The 15790-nt window shown below is 42.5% G+C and overlaps 1 protein-coding gene across 1 annotated transcript; it reads right to left on the bottom strand.

Moving 5' to 3' along the window:
* Window positions 1-3064: 3064 nt before the first annotated feature.
* LOC130117495 (polyadenylate-binding protein 1A) lies at window positions 3065-15572 on the bottom strand. The gene is made up of 15 exons (XM_056285586.1): window positions 14723-15572; window positions 14014-14207; window positions 13722-13837; window positions 13263-13402; window positions 12426-12520; window positions 12085-12222; window positions 11871-11966; window positions 10029-10301; window positions 9725-9815; window positions 9343-9456; window positions 9060-9202; window positions 7501-7585; window positions 4067-4197; window positions 3587-3680; window positions 3065-3437 (listed from the first exon to the last, which is right to left on the bottom strand). The coding sequence occupies exons 1-14, from the start codon at window positions 14913-14915 to the stop codon at window positions 3591-3593; spliced, it is 1899 nt and encodes a 632-aa protein (XP_056141561.1). The 5' UTR covers window positions 14916-15572; the 3' UTR covers window positions 3065-3437; window positions 3587-3590.
* Window positions 15573-15790: the final 218 nt, after the last annotated feature.

The following is a 15790-nucleotide window of genomic DNA, read 5'->3' as shown; positions in this document are numbered from 1 at the left end:
GACTGCAATGAGGATCCATTGAAGGCCTGTGAAAATCACTACCGGCAAAAGCTTTTCATAGTCATGCTTGACTTTTATTCATCACAGATAGAAGGAACGCTTCAGCAAACACAGAAATGTGATCTCCAACCTCTGCTCCTTACTGCCATCTAAGGTCAGCATGCTGAACGACAGCTCAGCTCAAGCGCTCTCCAACCTGTATCCTGAGGAAGTGTCACCGCATCTGGAAGTTGGAAAGTCAGAAATTGACACCTGGCGGGATAAATGGAAAGATGCAACTTATGTTCCACAAAATGCCATTGAGGCATTAAATGCCTGTAACAGTGAGTTGTTTCCAAGCATCTTCAAGCTTCTCCGCGTTTTGACCACGCTTCCTGTCACCAGTGCCCATGTCGAGAGAAGTTTTTCCCGTCTGGGGAGGATCAAGGACAAAATGCGCAGTACAATGACGGAAAGACGGCTTAATGGACTGACATTGCTCTCGGAGCACAGAGACATTGTGGTGACGCCGGAAGAGGTACTAGACATCTTTTGCAGACAAAAAAGACGATTGGATTTGCTTTTATAAGGTAAGACCCACTTTTATTTATTAATGCATTGATGATTATCTATGGGCCATTAATACGTTGACATTTACCGTACGGTTGGGTATTAGGCTATAATATACAGTGTGGGAATTTTATTTACCAGTAGCTTTCGGCAGTGTTGCCCAACCCCCCCCCCCAAATATGTTTCTGGCTACGGGCCTGGTCCAGTGACATACAGGTTAGGCGAATCGGCCATACTAAATTGTCCCTAGGTGTGTGTGTGTGTGTGTGTGTGTGTGTGTGTGTGTGTGTGTGTCGGCCCTGTGATGGCCTGGCGACCTGTCCAGGGTGTCTCCCCGCCTGCCGCCCAATGACTGCTGGGCTAGGCTCCAGCATCCCCGCGACCCTGAGAGCAGGATACGCGGTTTGGATAATGGATGGATGAAGACGTTAATTAAAAAAAACAACTGCTGTATATAGGTTGTTTTTTTGATACCCGCTCGCAAAAGTGGATTCTGAAACAAGATGGCGAGCCAGAGCCCAAACCAGTGAGCCTCGTGGAGCAGAGTGCCGGCCAGCACGCGTGGAGGGTGCGACTTTTCAGCTTTTGCGCCATCGTGTGTCCAAGGGAAAGGAGCACACTCGTCTCTTCTACTCAGCTTAGATCTTTGCAAAACAAAATCATACCACCCGCCGGAAAGATGAACACTGAACAGAAAAACTCTTTCTTTTCTTTTCCCTTTTATTCGCCAGTTTATTTTGTTATTTAACAAAAAGTAACTAGTGCACTTGATACTAAAATCTTAATACTTAGCGGTATTTTCCTGTTGGAAAGAATTCAATATACATTGAATGGTTATTTTATTTGACCTGTTGATGATATATTAATTAAGTTTAATTAATTAAGTTTCCTTTATCAGTTCCCTTGGGGAAATTCAGTTACTGCAAATTAACCCATCCTAGTTGTGATCTGTGTAGCTAGTAGTAGGGACTGCTGCCTTCATGCTGCGCCAGGGGACCAACTCCAGTTCTTTTCCCATTGCCTTGGTCAGGGGCAGACAGGAGTGTAAACCCTAACATGCATGTTTCTTTTTGATGGTGGGGGACTGCTGGGATAGGCTCCAGCATCCCCATGACCCTGAGAGTAGGATAAGCGGTTTGGATAATGGATGGATGGAAACTGGAACACCTGGAGAAAACCCACCACAGACACGGGGAGAACATGCAAACTCCACAGAGGACGACCTGGGCTGACCCCCAAGGTTGGACAACCCCAGGGTTTGAACCCAGGACCTTCTTGCTGTGAGGCGACAGCGCTAACCACTGGGCCGCCAATGTATGGGCGCTTACATTGAAGGTATTGTTTTGTGAATAACTGTTGCTATGCTTTTCTAAAACCTCTTCCTTGTTTATTCTGTCCTCCATGAGTGTACCTAACGTTACCATTGACAATAGATGCAGCCTGTACATTGAGGTTTACCTTGATTGATATTGCATCCATTGTCCAAGCTGCTTCTCCGAATTTGGGTTGCAGGATGCTGGAGCCTATCCCAGCAGTCATTGGGTGACAGGCAGGGAGACAACCTGGACAGGGCACCAGTCCGTCACAGGGCAGATAAGACACACACACACATACACACATTCACACCTAGGGTCAATTTTGTACGGCCGATTCACCTGACCTACATGTCTTGAGACTGTGGGAGGAAACCGGAGCATCCGGAGGAAACACACGCAGGCACAGGGAGAACATGCAAACTCCACACAGGGGACGACCCCCAAGGTTGGACAACCCCGGGGCTCAAACCCAGGACCTTCTTGCAGTGAGGTGACAATGCTTACCACTGGGCTGTGCCGCCAATGTATGAGTGCTTACACTGAAGGTATTGCTTTGTGAATAAATTTTGTTATGCTGCTTTTCTAAAACCTCGTCCTTGTTTATTCTATCCTTGAGTGTACCTAACATTACCATTGCCAATAGATGCAGCCTGTACATTGAGATTTCCCTTGATGGATATTATAGTGTAGAAATTGTGCCTATTCATTCCTGGCCCTTAATATTACATAATGCCTTATGATGACTTTGGGTTACAGCCAAAACAAATTCTCGCTTTTAAGTTTTGAATTAAACCGGTGGAACAAAATCCCCATCACCATATACAAGCACAAAAAGCTTGGGCTTTTTTCTTCTTTAAATATCAAAAAAAGTTATGACTTCACCTTTAGAGATTACAATATCAAAAGCAGAACAGGTGCCTCCAATGGAAAGTGACCCAGCTTGCAAATGTACATAACCAAGGGTGGATGTGGGGGGTCTAGTAGCAGAACACAGGTATCCCATGATGTGAAGAAATATAGTGAGGCCAGTCCATTTGGTAAATAGGAGCACTGTGTTCCCAAATTGAAACAATCCTTCATAAGTTAATGATCAAAATTTGATAATTTTTGCTCATGTACACTGGATTGACATATGCTCCAATATGATAGGTCCAATATTAAGTAGACAGTCAATTAAAAAAAAAGTAATGGAGACATGGTATTAATATTGTTTAAGTTTATAACAGCCAGTAGTTTACGATACAAATTACTTTTCAAAATGCTCAGCTATCATCCTCCTGTACACAGTAGATATTCTGAGCACTGACACAGTAAAATGACATAAATCAAAAATGCATTCATCAAATTTATTAATTCAATTTTCTATATTTTACTATTTTTTAAAACAATTTTTTTCCTTTTTTTATGATCAAGGTCTAGTCAAACCATCCCTAGACCTGGCAGAGTCAATTGTTTTCATCTCTTTTTTAAGAAATAATTTATCATTTTGCGATGTTTTCAGAGTTTTAGGTTTTTCAATGTTTAATTTTTTTTCTCTTTTTCATCGGTGAAGCAGGTTTCAAAATGCTTAATCTGTAAGAAAGAAAACAGATCAAAGCTTAGACAGCGTTTTTCCAAACGCACAAAAAATGCTATATTTGATATGACTCGTGACAAGATGACAGACTTTCTACTTATTCATGATTTAGTTCATCTGATATCAAAGCATATTCAGCCCTTACCTTCTTAGACACTGGGAACCCCAGCAGGGGTGGTGGACTTCTGAGCAGCTTCCTTGGCCTGGTGGGCCTGAAGCACAGCCACAGCCTCATCCACCTAAAACACAACACTAGATTCAACACTGCAGGCAATGAAGTCTCATTATAAGTGGCATATCAGAGACCAGGCCATGTGTCATACAATCTCATTCACAAATAAATGAAGACATGTTTATATTACAATGTGCTTTGGAATACATATAATGTTCACATTCGTGTTTTTTTCTTTTGTACATATCACAAGTATTAATATTCTCTCATATATATATATATATAGGTGTCTCCTTCGAGACTGCCGGCTGGAGATGCAGTTGGCAAATGCATACAGTATGAGGGTGGGTGTTTGAACTAGAATAGGGATCGACTGGCCACTAAATTGGGAGAAAAAAGGAAAAATCAGAAATAATAATTAAAAAAAAGCCCAAAATATTGCTGTTGACTTACCTTGGAGCGGAGAGATTCTGGTGACTCCAGCATATGGAGCAGCTCCGAGTTGTCAATCTCCAGAAGCATACCAGTGATCTTCCCTGCAAGGCTGGGGTGCATATTCTGGATCAGGGGGAACAGACGCTCACCTGAAGGGAAAAACAGCAACGTCACTAACAGGCCACTGTCGGTAACAACTAGGGCTGTCACAATTATTCCTGATCGCGATTATTTGACCTGACCGCAATAATTTTGCATAATCATTAGAATCGTTTCCATTCATTTGTATAAAAACAGCTGAATGAAACTAACAGAAATGTCATATTTCCATCACTATTTCCACGCCGTTTTCCACCGTTTGTTGTTTGACTGGCGCTCTTTTATTGAAGTCATCTTGTTGCACCCCTTCTGCGATGGTTTAATGGCACGAGTGGTGAATTAGCACCAACAAACTTTATTTCGAGAGGCTTATTCTCTAATATTCGACTACTGCATTTTGATGAGCATCTATTAACATTAATATCATGGACATAGTTGCAAAGCCAAACACCACAGCACCGCTGTGGGCACATTTTGGTTTTAAGCCAAATGAAAAAGGAGAGGAGCCCAAGAATTTGGAGGAAGTGATTTGTTGGACTTGCAGCAAAAAGGTGGCAGTCAAACGCGCTAATACCACAAATTACTACTACTACTTTTGGCTGCTCCCGTTAGGGGTCGCCACAGCAGATCATCCATTTCCATTTCTTGTCTTCTGCGTCTTCCTGTCACACCAGCCACCTGCATGTCTTCCCTCACCACATCCATAAACCTCCTCTTTGGCCTTCCTCTTTTCCTCTTCCCTGGCAGCTCCATATTCAGCATCCTTCTCCCAATATACCCAGCATCTCTCCTCCACACATGTCCAAGCCATCTCAATCTTGCTTCTCTTGCTTTTTCGTCCAACTTGAGCAGTCCCTCTAATATAATCATTCCTAATCCTGTCCTTCTTCATCACTCCCAATGAAAATTTTAGCATCTTCAGCTCTGCCACCTCCCGCTCTGCCTCCTGTCTTTTCGTCTGTGCCACTGTCTCCAAACCATATAACATAGCTGGTCTCACAACCATCTTGTAAACCTTCCCTTTAATTCTCGCTGGTACCCTTCTGTTGCAAATCACTCCTGACACTTCTCCACCCTGCCTGCACTCTCTTCTTCACCTCTCTTCTGCACTTTGGACAGTTGACCCCAAGTATTTAAACTCATATGCCTTTGTCACCTCTACTCCTTGCATCCTCATGATTCCGCTGTCCTCCCTCTCATTCACGCATAGGTATTCCATCTTGCTCCTACTGACTTTCATTCCTCTTCTCTCCAGTGTATACCTCCACCTCTCCAGGCTCTCCTCAACCTGCACCCTACTCTCGCTACAGATCACAATGTCATCCGCAAACATCATCGTCCACGGACACTCCTGCCTGATCTTGTCCATCAATCTGTCCATCACCATTGCAAACAAGAAAGGGCTCAGAGCTGATCCTTGATGTAATCCCACGTCCACCTTGAACTCATCTGTCATTCCAACCGCACACCTCACCATTGTCACACTTCCCTCATACATATGCACCACTCCTACATACCATTTTCACACTTCCCTCATACACATGCACCACTCCTATATACTTCTCTGCAGCTCCCAACTTCCTTATACAATACCACACCTCCTCTCTCGGCATCCTGTTGTATGCTTTCGCTAAATCTACAAAGACAAAATGTAACTCCTTCTGGCCTTCTCTATATTTCTCAAATCAACATTCTCAAAGCAAACATCATATCTGTGATGCTCTTTCGTGGCATGAAACCATACAGCTGCTCGCTAATTGTCCCCCCCCTCTTAACCTAGCTTCCATTACTCTTTCTCACATCTTCATCCTGTGGCTGATCAACTTTATACCACTGTAGTTGCTACAGTTCTGCACATCGCCTTTGTTCTTGAAAATCGGTACCAGTATGCTTCTTCTCCACTCCTCAGGCATCCTCTCACTTTCCAAGATTGTGGTAAAAAATCTAGTTAAAAACCCCACTTCCATCTCTCCTAAACATCTCCATGCCTCCACAGGTATGTCATCAGGACCAACCACCTTTCCATTCTTCATCCTCTTCATAGCTTCCCTCACTTTCCCCCTTACTAATCCACTGCACTTCCTGATTCACTATCCCCACATCATCCAAACTTCTCTCTCTCATTTTCGTCATTCATCAGCCCCTCAAAGTACTCCTTCCACCTTCTCAGCACACTCTCCTCGCTTGTCAGCACATCTCCATCTCTATCCTTGATCGCCCTAACCTGCTGCACATCCTTCCTATCTCAGTCCCTCTGTTTAGCCAAACGGTACAAGTCCTTTTCTCTTTCCTTAGTGTCTAATCTGTCATACAACTAACCATACGCCTTTACCTTTGTCACCTCTCTTCGCTTTACTAATACCACAAAAAAAAAAATTCTACGGATCCACACCCTACCCAATTCGCCGAACTTGGAAAGACAGCCACCGTCGCAGTTCCATCCCAGCAATTGTCTGTTCCTGAAGCTTTCGGACAAGTGTCTAAATATAAATGTGACAGTACCAGATGGCGCGGTATACAGCCAAAGAAATGCAGCCATTCAATACGCTTGAAAAACCAGCATTTAAGGAAATTCTGCAAAAGTTTTAACAAGCAGTACAAATTACCAGGAAAAACATACATCTCCAAAACTGCAATCCCCAATTTATACAACCAAGTAAAGGATGACAGGCTCAAGGATTTAAAAGAAATTGACATTTACTCAGCCACAACGGACATGTGGTCAAGCTCAAATATGACCCCATACATGAGCGTGATTGCCTTAAGCCAGATAAGGTCAACATGTTGGTGTTCCTTGCCTGGAATCTACCGAACCAGTGAGGAGCATGACTGGCTGTGGTTGACAAGGATATGGCCGGTTTTGGCCATAGTACATTTTTTATTTTGATTATTGGTACCTTCCATTTTCAGTAATTTCTTTGTATTTTTCAGTAATAGGCTTTGGATATTTAAGTTATTTATGTCATATCTGCCCTATGACATTTTTATTTACAGAAATTTAATTTTTATCTATATGTTCCAATGTTCCGTGCCAATAAATTGTTTCTTCATAAGGTATGTGTATTATTAGACTATGATTAGGCTTACACTATAATAGTGGCATAAAATTATCAGAAAAAGACAATTAAATCTTTACTTGCAATTATTTGTATGACAATCGTCAACTAAAATTTCATGATCGTGACAGCCCTAGTAACCAGGTACTTGAAACATTGCTTAGAGAACGCAAAAGGGGGAAAAAGAATAGATTCCAAAAAGTCTATACAGTTTAAGTAATACAAGAGAAATGCATCCCAGATCACAGAGTAAATCACCATTTGGCAACAGTTTATGTTACAAGATGATGGACTAACCCAGCATTTGCTTCTGTTCCTGAGGAGGTGCAGCAGCCAGCATGGAAGCAGTCAGGGGCTCCTGTCCTTGGACATGAACAGCAGGCTAGGGAGGAAAAGGAAAAAAAAAAAAAAAAGAAGATAAATGAGTTTCTATTGCAGTGAACTTGAACCCTGACTGTGCTCAATCCCTTCAGACTATCAATTCAACAAACTTGGCTCTTTTGCCTTTCCACACCAAAGGTATTTTCTTCCTTTATTCACACTTTTTTTTTTTAAACTTAAGCCATATATTTCTGTTGTTAGGAGTCAAACCGAGCAATGGGTAGCACAATCTTTTAAACTGACTCGGTATTGAAGAAACTCATATCGTCTACCTGCAGTGCACCAAGCTGCAATGTAACCCTTTGGGGCAACAGTATTCATCAAATAACATCCACTAAAAGAGCTCTTCTTTTGGACACTAATGGTCAGAATATCATGAAATTTGTCTTCTTAAAAAAACATACACTAAGCTGCATTTCAACTAGGGTTGAGCAATAGGTCAAAATTGGACCAAATATTTATTCTGTTTGAATAAATTTGCCTTCACCTTATCCTCTGACATCCGCGGTCTTTAATATGAAAGTCTAATTTTATTGAAACATTACAGCCTACTCTTCTTCAGTTACAACAAAATAAATCATCTTGAGATCTTTGCTAAGCAATAGGCTGTAAAGAAAGGCTGAACAGCTGTCCGACATGATTTGAAAAATAGTCTGATGGCGTCAGATGAAGGATGCCTCCAAATGAAAACAGGTGGGGATAACATAACTATGCTATTAAATGACCAAGGTGCACAACTGCAGATAGTTTTTAGTCCAATTCTCAAATATGATTTATGAATTGACGTTGCTTTTCCGCACCAATCGATCTGACAACAACCACTAAAGATGGCTTAATTGTCACAGATTGCGCAGTCACTGCAATCACCGCCCTGTTATGTGAAAGACTCGTTGGAAATCTGTGCAACAAGAACATACATATGGCCCAACTCAAACTGCCAGTTCCTATTCGCCCACGCTTTGAATTGAAGGTTAATTTTACAACCTTTACAGGTTAATTATTTACCAAGTTGAATTCTTGAGGAGACAGACCCTTAGATTAGCAAAATAAAAGGACAAGAATCATGCAAAAAAAAAAAAACTGCCAACTGGACACAACCAATCGCCAAAGCCTAATTTCAACATAAACTTTCCTCAATACTTCCTTCCAACGCTCCTGAAACAACTCACCTCGCGGGATGACGGTGCAAACCTTCTACTCCAGTTAAGAAATTACTTGATATATCCATAACTCCATGATTGATATCATGGTTAAGGCTGTTTAGACTCCTCTCATAGCAATGTTAGTCTATTAGTGCCAAAGAAAAGAGTGCTTTTAGCAGACATTATTTGGTGAGCGCAATTACCTGCTACCCTTTGCTTGATTTGACTCTTAACAATAAGGAAATAGGGCTTAGTTTAAAAATATACTGGAGCTTCCCTTTAAGCATTACAATGTATGCAGTATATTGTGACCGTGTGAATAGAGTTGCTTACCTGCTGCATGGTGACCTGTGGCTGAGAAGCCATGTGCTGCTGGGGATTGCGTACACCAGCGGCATACTTGTACTGGGGCATGGCGCGCACTGGAGCAGCAGCGGCTGAGGCACTGGCAGGGCGCTGACTGAGGGCCTGAGTGGCTGTCAAGAGAACATGGGATGACCATCATTAACACATACATTATATAGAACTTGTGCAAGAACTGGGGGAGGGTATGTGTGTGTGTGGTGGGTGTGCGAAATTCAGTACATTGTTGCACCATGTCTGCTGAAATACTCACGCATACGCTGAGATGTCATCATGCGTGGGACCTGGGTGGTGGTGGGTCGCATGGCGTTGAAGGTCTGGGGCCTGGGGGCGGACGGACGCATGGCATTGGGCATGTTCTGGAAGTCTGCAGGAAAAGCACATGGGAGGGTCGGACCAGAGTACATCTAAATATCTCACACAAAAGAAACTATTGACTCCATAATGTTAAAACATGGTACGTCTACTCTGGAACATCATGGGGTTTAGTGGCTTTCCCAACAGACTTAGGAGGGCTCTATAGACTCTTTACTCACAACTAGTTCTACTAGTTCTATCACTGATCACATTCCACTCAGCAGAAGGGTAAAATGTAATGCATCTATAAATCTAGACGATATAGACTTGCTACTTACGCTGGGGTCTCACACCCTGAGCAGCCCAACGGGGGCTGGGGCGAAGCTGGGGCAGCTGGTTGGTTGAGTAGTATGCAGCACGGTTCTGAGCCTATGGGGAGATAAGGAACAAAACGGTAGCTACAAAAATACACAGGTGCAGCAGATGAGGCAGAATGTTTCCCATTTAACCGTATCTTTGAAGAGCAAAGTTCAATCTTATATCATGCAATAAAAGAACTGGTTGAGCAATCTGGCACTTCCAAATACAGTAAATTAACTCCAGTAACCATGTTGTTGCACAGACTGGCCTGCTCTCTCTCACCTGAGGAATAGCAGCCATGAAATAGCCAGAAGGCGGGGCAGGCTGGTAGGGATTGATCACAGGGTTGGGTACAGCTCGGACAGTAGCCATCCTCTGCATGTACTGGTTGGTCAGGTGGGCCTGACGTTCTTCCTTGCGCTGGGCTAAGGCCACATACAGTGGTTTGGTAGCGACAATGCGGCCATTCATCTCTGTCACAGCCTTGGTGGCCTCTTCAGGAGAGGAGAAGCAGACAAAGCCAAAGCCTTTGCTGCGACCGCCCTCCATCATTACCTATGGGGACGACATCACAGATTTCATCCATAAATTTGTTCCTTACTGTTTAATTCCAGTATCAGACAACACAATATTTTTGTCTTTCACGATGGTCACCATGTCAGATTAGGAAATCATAGTGCCATAAATTCTTGCCGTGTCTTGGCCGGGAGACTGGCAACACTACAAGTATGACCTGACCAATCATCGTATGCTGCCTTTCACGATCTTGCACGAGTTCATAGGTCGTCAGGGAGGAGGGTCAAGAAATTGTCAATCATAGCTACAGAAGCGCTATGTGTGATGCTGGCGATCTTGTGTTCCGAAAAGAAAAAGAAGAGAAAGAAAAAACAATTGTGGACGCTGTTGCGGTTAGTGTTACTGGGGAATGACAACCTAGCATAACTTACCCAGCTATTCATCGGGTTGCTTAAGTGCCTCCGCTACTTCTCACCAACATTTAGCCTATCTTTTTTTGACTCTGTCATGGTACTTCTTCGAGGAAATGTAAAAAAAGGCCAGGGGTATTATTGCCACTGCTTAATGAACTTTTCCTCGGTTTTGTCGTTCCTCCTTACAGCGGCAACAGCTGCATCGCTCTCTCTCTTTGCCATGCTTACTTACATATGTGCACCAGAGAGCACTCTTTTATCCTACTGGTCAATGTCAAGAAACACATCGTAGGAGGTGTCAGACTAGGCAGGAAAAAACAAAAAATTCTGACATGTTAGGACTTTTTGTCGGGGTGTCACAGAGCATCCCAGATGCCTCATCGCTGTTCTTTGATTGTCACACTACATGGGGTAAAGACGTCCGTTCATCATTCCCGACATTCATAAATGACCTGCCACTGGAAATCTGTTGGCCATGACAAAATCATGTCAAAATCGGGCTGAACTCATGTTGTCTGATCCCAGCAAAGAACATTCAGACTGGTTCAGAGGACACAAAAAACAGCACTTAGAATTGAAATCCGTGTATTTCTCTATTAATGAATCTATACTTTATCCATCTGAGCCATGGAGTCAGGATACATAACACTGTCATCTTGGCCATAGTTGGAGACACCCTCCAGTCTCTAAATACCGCTGTTAATTTTTTTTCAACTGAGTTGCACTAATACCATTGCAACGGCAAACACGTTCGTGTTTGAAACAACTTCACCAGGAAAAAAAGGTTGACACATGATGACAATGTGTCAATGCTCCTGCTAGACAAGCAATATTATTGCAGAACAGGGATGTGATATAGTCTGATGAGGTTTGTAATACATTAGACAGTCTACAGTAGCTTTGGACCAAGGATCCCATTTTAACAGCCTCCTGCATCAAACTATATCAGAACACTGTTTTACTATAATACTGATTGTCCAACAGAATCGCCACATTGTCATCATGTTTCAATGGATAAAATTAAGATTTGTTAATGAAGAAAAATTGCTGATATCAACTTTAAATACCTAGTTAATACTTAAGTGCTGAAGGTAGGCAGCATGAGATGCTCTTGGGAAATCTTCAGCCTGGTTTCTACCCAGTTCTAACAGAACATCTGATAATTTCCAAGTATGACAAATACTGAACCATTTACCTTAGCACTTGTTATGGTTCCAAAGGGTGAAAATTCTTTGCGGAGACGCTCATCATCCAAGCCATCATCCAAGTTTTTCACATACAAATTAACACCCTGGTATGGAGGGAAGTGAATATGAGACACAAGTGCTTTGTGAAATTCACAATGACTGAATGGTAGTGAAGAATTAGCATCTATGACTGCTTTGGAAGACCAGCTACAAGACACCCACCTGGTATCTAGTCATGCGATCCTGCTTCATTTGCTCAAACTTGCGCTTGAGTTCATTCTGGCGCTCTCCCTTCTTTTGAGCACGGCCCACATAAACCTGCCTGCCATTTAGCTCTTTCCCATTCATGTCATCAACAGCCTGCAAAGAAAAACAGAGGGTTCACTGAAACAAATTCCAGAACTATATACTTTCTTGAACAGACTTGGAGGTAGACATCAGAGCTGCAATGACATGAACAAGTTGACAGCTCAAGTGCAAAATATGAAAATTTCTTAGTATGTTTGGTTCATGACTTCAATATTCCACAAATTCACAAAGGGTAAAGAACATTCTGACATTACCTTTTGTGCATCCTCGTGTCTCTCAAAGCTGACAAAGCCAAATCCCTTTGATTTACCACTGTCATCTGTCATGACACGTATACTGAGGGCAGGTCCTGGAAAAGATATTTTCTCATCAATTTCTCTAAAGTCAAATCAATATGATGCAATGCACTTGTCTAAAAATATTCACTCACTGAAATGTCAAGACGGCCCCACACCATTCTCTTACTAGGGGTGTAAGGATCAATCAATCTGGATCGATGTCTCGATTCAATGATCAACGATTCAATAACATCGATACAAAGCGAAAACATCAATCATATCATCATCTATAGAATACGCCAAGGATGAGAAAATTTTAAAGCTCAATATCTCTAAACCACTTGAGTACAAAGATAGAACCTTGTAAATCCAAGGTGATAAGCATAGACTAGCATGGTTTATTTCCATAATTGACAGGTCATCAAGGGCTCTTTAACTTAACTGATAAACATTTGCACTTAAACATGAGAAATGCGGCACTTTATAGTGAACAACAGGAGGTCCATTTCTATTCTTTTTATTAAAAAATTGTTTTTCATTTAAATGTCTGGAAGAGCTCAGTTATAAAATTGTCAGATCATATTTTAGTTGCTTTTAGTGAGTTATATAAACTCACTAAAAGCAACTAAAATAAAATGTAACTGATTGCATTAAATGGGTATGATATCATCTCATATCTACCGCGGGCCCGCACTGAATCGAAATCGCATCGTGGCATACTTTGTGATATCAGTAAATATCATGTCATTGTCAAAAGAATCAATATAGTATTGTATTGTGATGAAACTTGTGATTTACACCCATATTTCTTACCATATTTCCCAAACATCTCTTTCAGCTTCTCATCATCCATGTCCTCCCCAAAGTTCTTAATGTACACATTTGTGAACTCTCTGGCACGGGCGCCAAGCTCAGCTTCTCTCTCTTTCCTGGACTTGAAGCGCCCAACAAACCTGTTCAAATGAAAGTGAATTAGCATCAATCATGTGATACAAATTCCTGAAAAGGCCGTTTATAATTCAGCAAATCAAAAAGGGGTAATTACTTAGCAAGTCAAGCACTTTTCACAATCTAAAATAGTTATTTTATAAGTGTAAGAATCGCAAAGAACACAAAAACTGATTATATATAACTGGCAACTGAGTTAGTCAACACAATGCATTTAAACACCCCAAAAACCACCATGGGACCTTTTGATACACCAAGGAGTCGATATTCATGAAATCGGCTCAAACAATATTTGTTTGTTGAAGTAAGTTTAGTCCCACTTACACTTTTCTGTCATTGAGTAACATGCCATTCATTTTCTCAATGGCACGCTCAGCAGCCTCATGGGTCTCAAAGTGCACAAACCCGTAGCCCTTTGAGCCATTTTCATCACAAACCACCTTGGAGAAAGGACATTTGGGCACATGAGCAACAATCTGGAATCCATGCATATCAAAAGCTTGTTGTACACACACTCCAAATCCATTTCAAACCAGTGCAGTGTTGAGTACTACGCAGCATTCCCACATAGGAAAACACACACATACACAGTCAAAATGATCGTCTTTCTGGATACCTTGCAAGAGAGGATGTTTCCAAAAGCTGAGAAGGTGTCATACAGAGCCTTGTTGTCAATGGACTTGTCAAGGTTCTTGATGAAGATGTTGCCCACTCCACTCTTCCTCAGTGAGGGGTCACGTTGAGACCACATGATTCGAAGGGGCCTGCCTTTGATCACATCAAAGTTCATGGTGTCTAAAGCACGCTCAGCTGAAAAACAGTAAAAAGAGGACATGTAGACAAGTTTTAAAAACGAGACCACACGATTCGAAGGGGTCTGCCTCTGTTCGATCAAAATTCATGGTGTCTAAAGCTCGCTCAGTTGAACAGCAGTGAAGACAAAATGTAGACAAGTTTGAACAATCCTTTATTTGCCCTCTGACATTAGGAATAGTGGCTGTATTTCAATAAATCTAATTAGGACTTGACACATCTAGTTGCTTAGGTGCCATCTAACGTTGTCGTTAATCCTCAATACCTTTAGTGTCATTACAGACACCTAACAAGATATGAATGTGTGTTGCAAACTTCATCAAGGTCAAAAAGACTGCAAACGTCATCTCTGCAGTGAAATACAAAAGTTGAACGTTGCAGTAAATAAAACCCGCCTGTCAATGTCACATGTTTAATATATATTGCATGATGGCAAATCTTAAAGGAGGAATGACACAACATGCTTCATCGAGCGTTACTGACGCAGCTACATTTTGTCAGAGAAAACCTACCATCAGCGGGCTGCTGGAAGTTGACATAGGCATAACCAAGGGACCGGCGGGTGATCATGTCCCTGCACACTCGGATGGAGAGGATGGGACCGGCCGGACTGAATTTCTCGTAAAGCATGGCCTCTGTAACATCTTGATGCAGATCTCCCACGTAGAGGGAGGCCATGGGGTAACTGGGCGCGCTAGGATTCATCCCTGACGACACGTTTTCAAACTACACGGCTAAAAAAATATGACAACGTAAAATATATAGACGGTAAATGACAGAACCGTCTCCGTAATGGGACGATTATTCTCTTCAGTGGCCCGTTTCACCACTCCGACAAATTGAAATTAGCGAGTTAACGGAATCTTTCAGTTAGCAACGTGGGCTAGCAAGCTTAATCGCCCGATATCGGAGTTTGGCCTAACCGGAGATGGCACGTTTAAATTGTTATCGCCGTTTTATACGCAGCAAGTTGACAAGCCAGGTTGCGTGTATTACACAAATTCAATATTCTCGACTACAAATGAAACGACAGTACCCTTCACATGGGACATAGAGGTGAACGGTTTATTAACAGGCCGAGGTTAATCACCCACGCTTCCAACAATGATGCTAACCAACTAGCTCAGCTAACGTTCCACCCGTTGCGTCTTTCAGGCTTTCTTTCCGCGTCCTCGTCGCGTTGTTATAGTTTCGTAAATCGAATCCTGCTTCACCGATTTTTTTCTTTTTTTCTTATAAAAATATGTCTGCGTCTGTACTCTAGCTTGTGGTTTGTTTCATAATAATAAAATGTGCGCCGAGACTAGCTCCGGAGCACACACCCTGCGCAGACGGATTACGAGGATGAAAGGGCGGCACGAGGACTGCCGAGTCGACTCGAGTCGAACGTGGGGAGCGTGGACGCCCGATGCTGACGTTACCACAGCGGGCGAGTTCCGTGATTCGCTCGCGGACGGAACCTGGCAAACGTCATCTGATCACGTCATCGTGCATTACTCACCCAAGGGGGCAGTGTCGACGCTTTTTCCCCCTCATGGCCAGGAACGTCACGTCGCCACATTGGCCCGACCGCAGCGGTT

This window comes from Lampris incognitus, chromosome 9, assembly GCF_029633865.1.
Source record: "Lampris incognitus isolate fLamInc1 chromosome 9, fLamInc1.hap2, whole genome shotgun sequence".
In the NCBI taxonomy this organism is placed as follows: Eukaryota; Metazoa; Chordata; class Actinopteri; order Lampriformes; family Lampridae; genus Lampris; species Lampris incognitus.
The sequence above is the reverse complement of the archived record's forward strand: the minus strand, read 5'-3'. Positions and strand labels throughout refer to the sequence as shown.

Bases quoted from the DNA above. Each gene is read 5' to 3' on its own strand.
- LOC130117495 (XM_056285586.1), bottom strand. From the start codon at position 14,915: ATGAATCCTAGCGCGCCCAGTTACCCCATGGCCTCCCTCTACGTGGGA. The intron at 14,208-14,722 runs GTAGGTTTTCTC...ACTGTTTTTCAG, and splicing joins CTTCCAGCAGCCCGCTGATG to CTGAGCGTGCTTTAGACACC. The intron at 7,586-9,059 runs GTAAGCAACTCT...TTTCCTCCCTAG, and splicing joins CACAGGTCACCATGCAGCAG to CCTGCTGTTCATGTCCAAGG.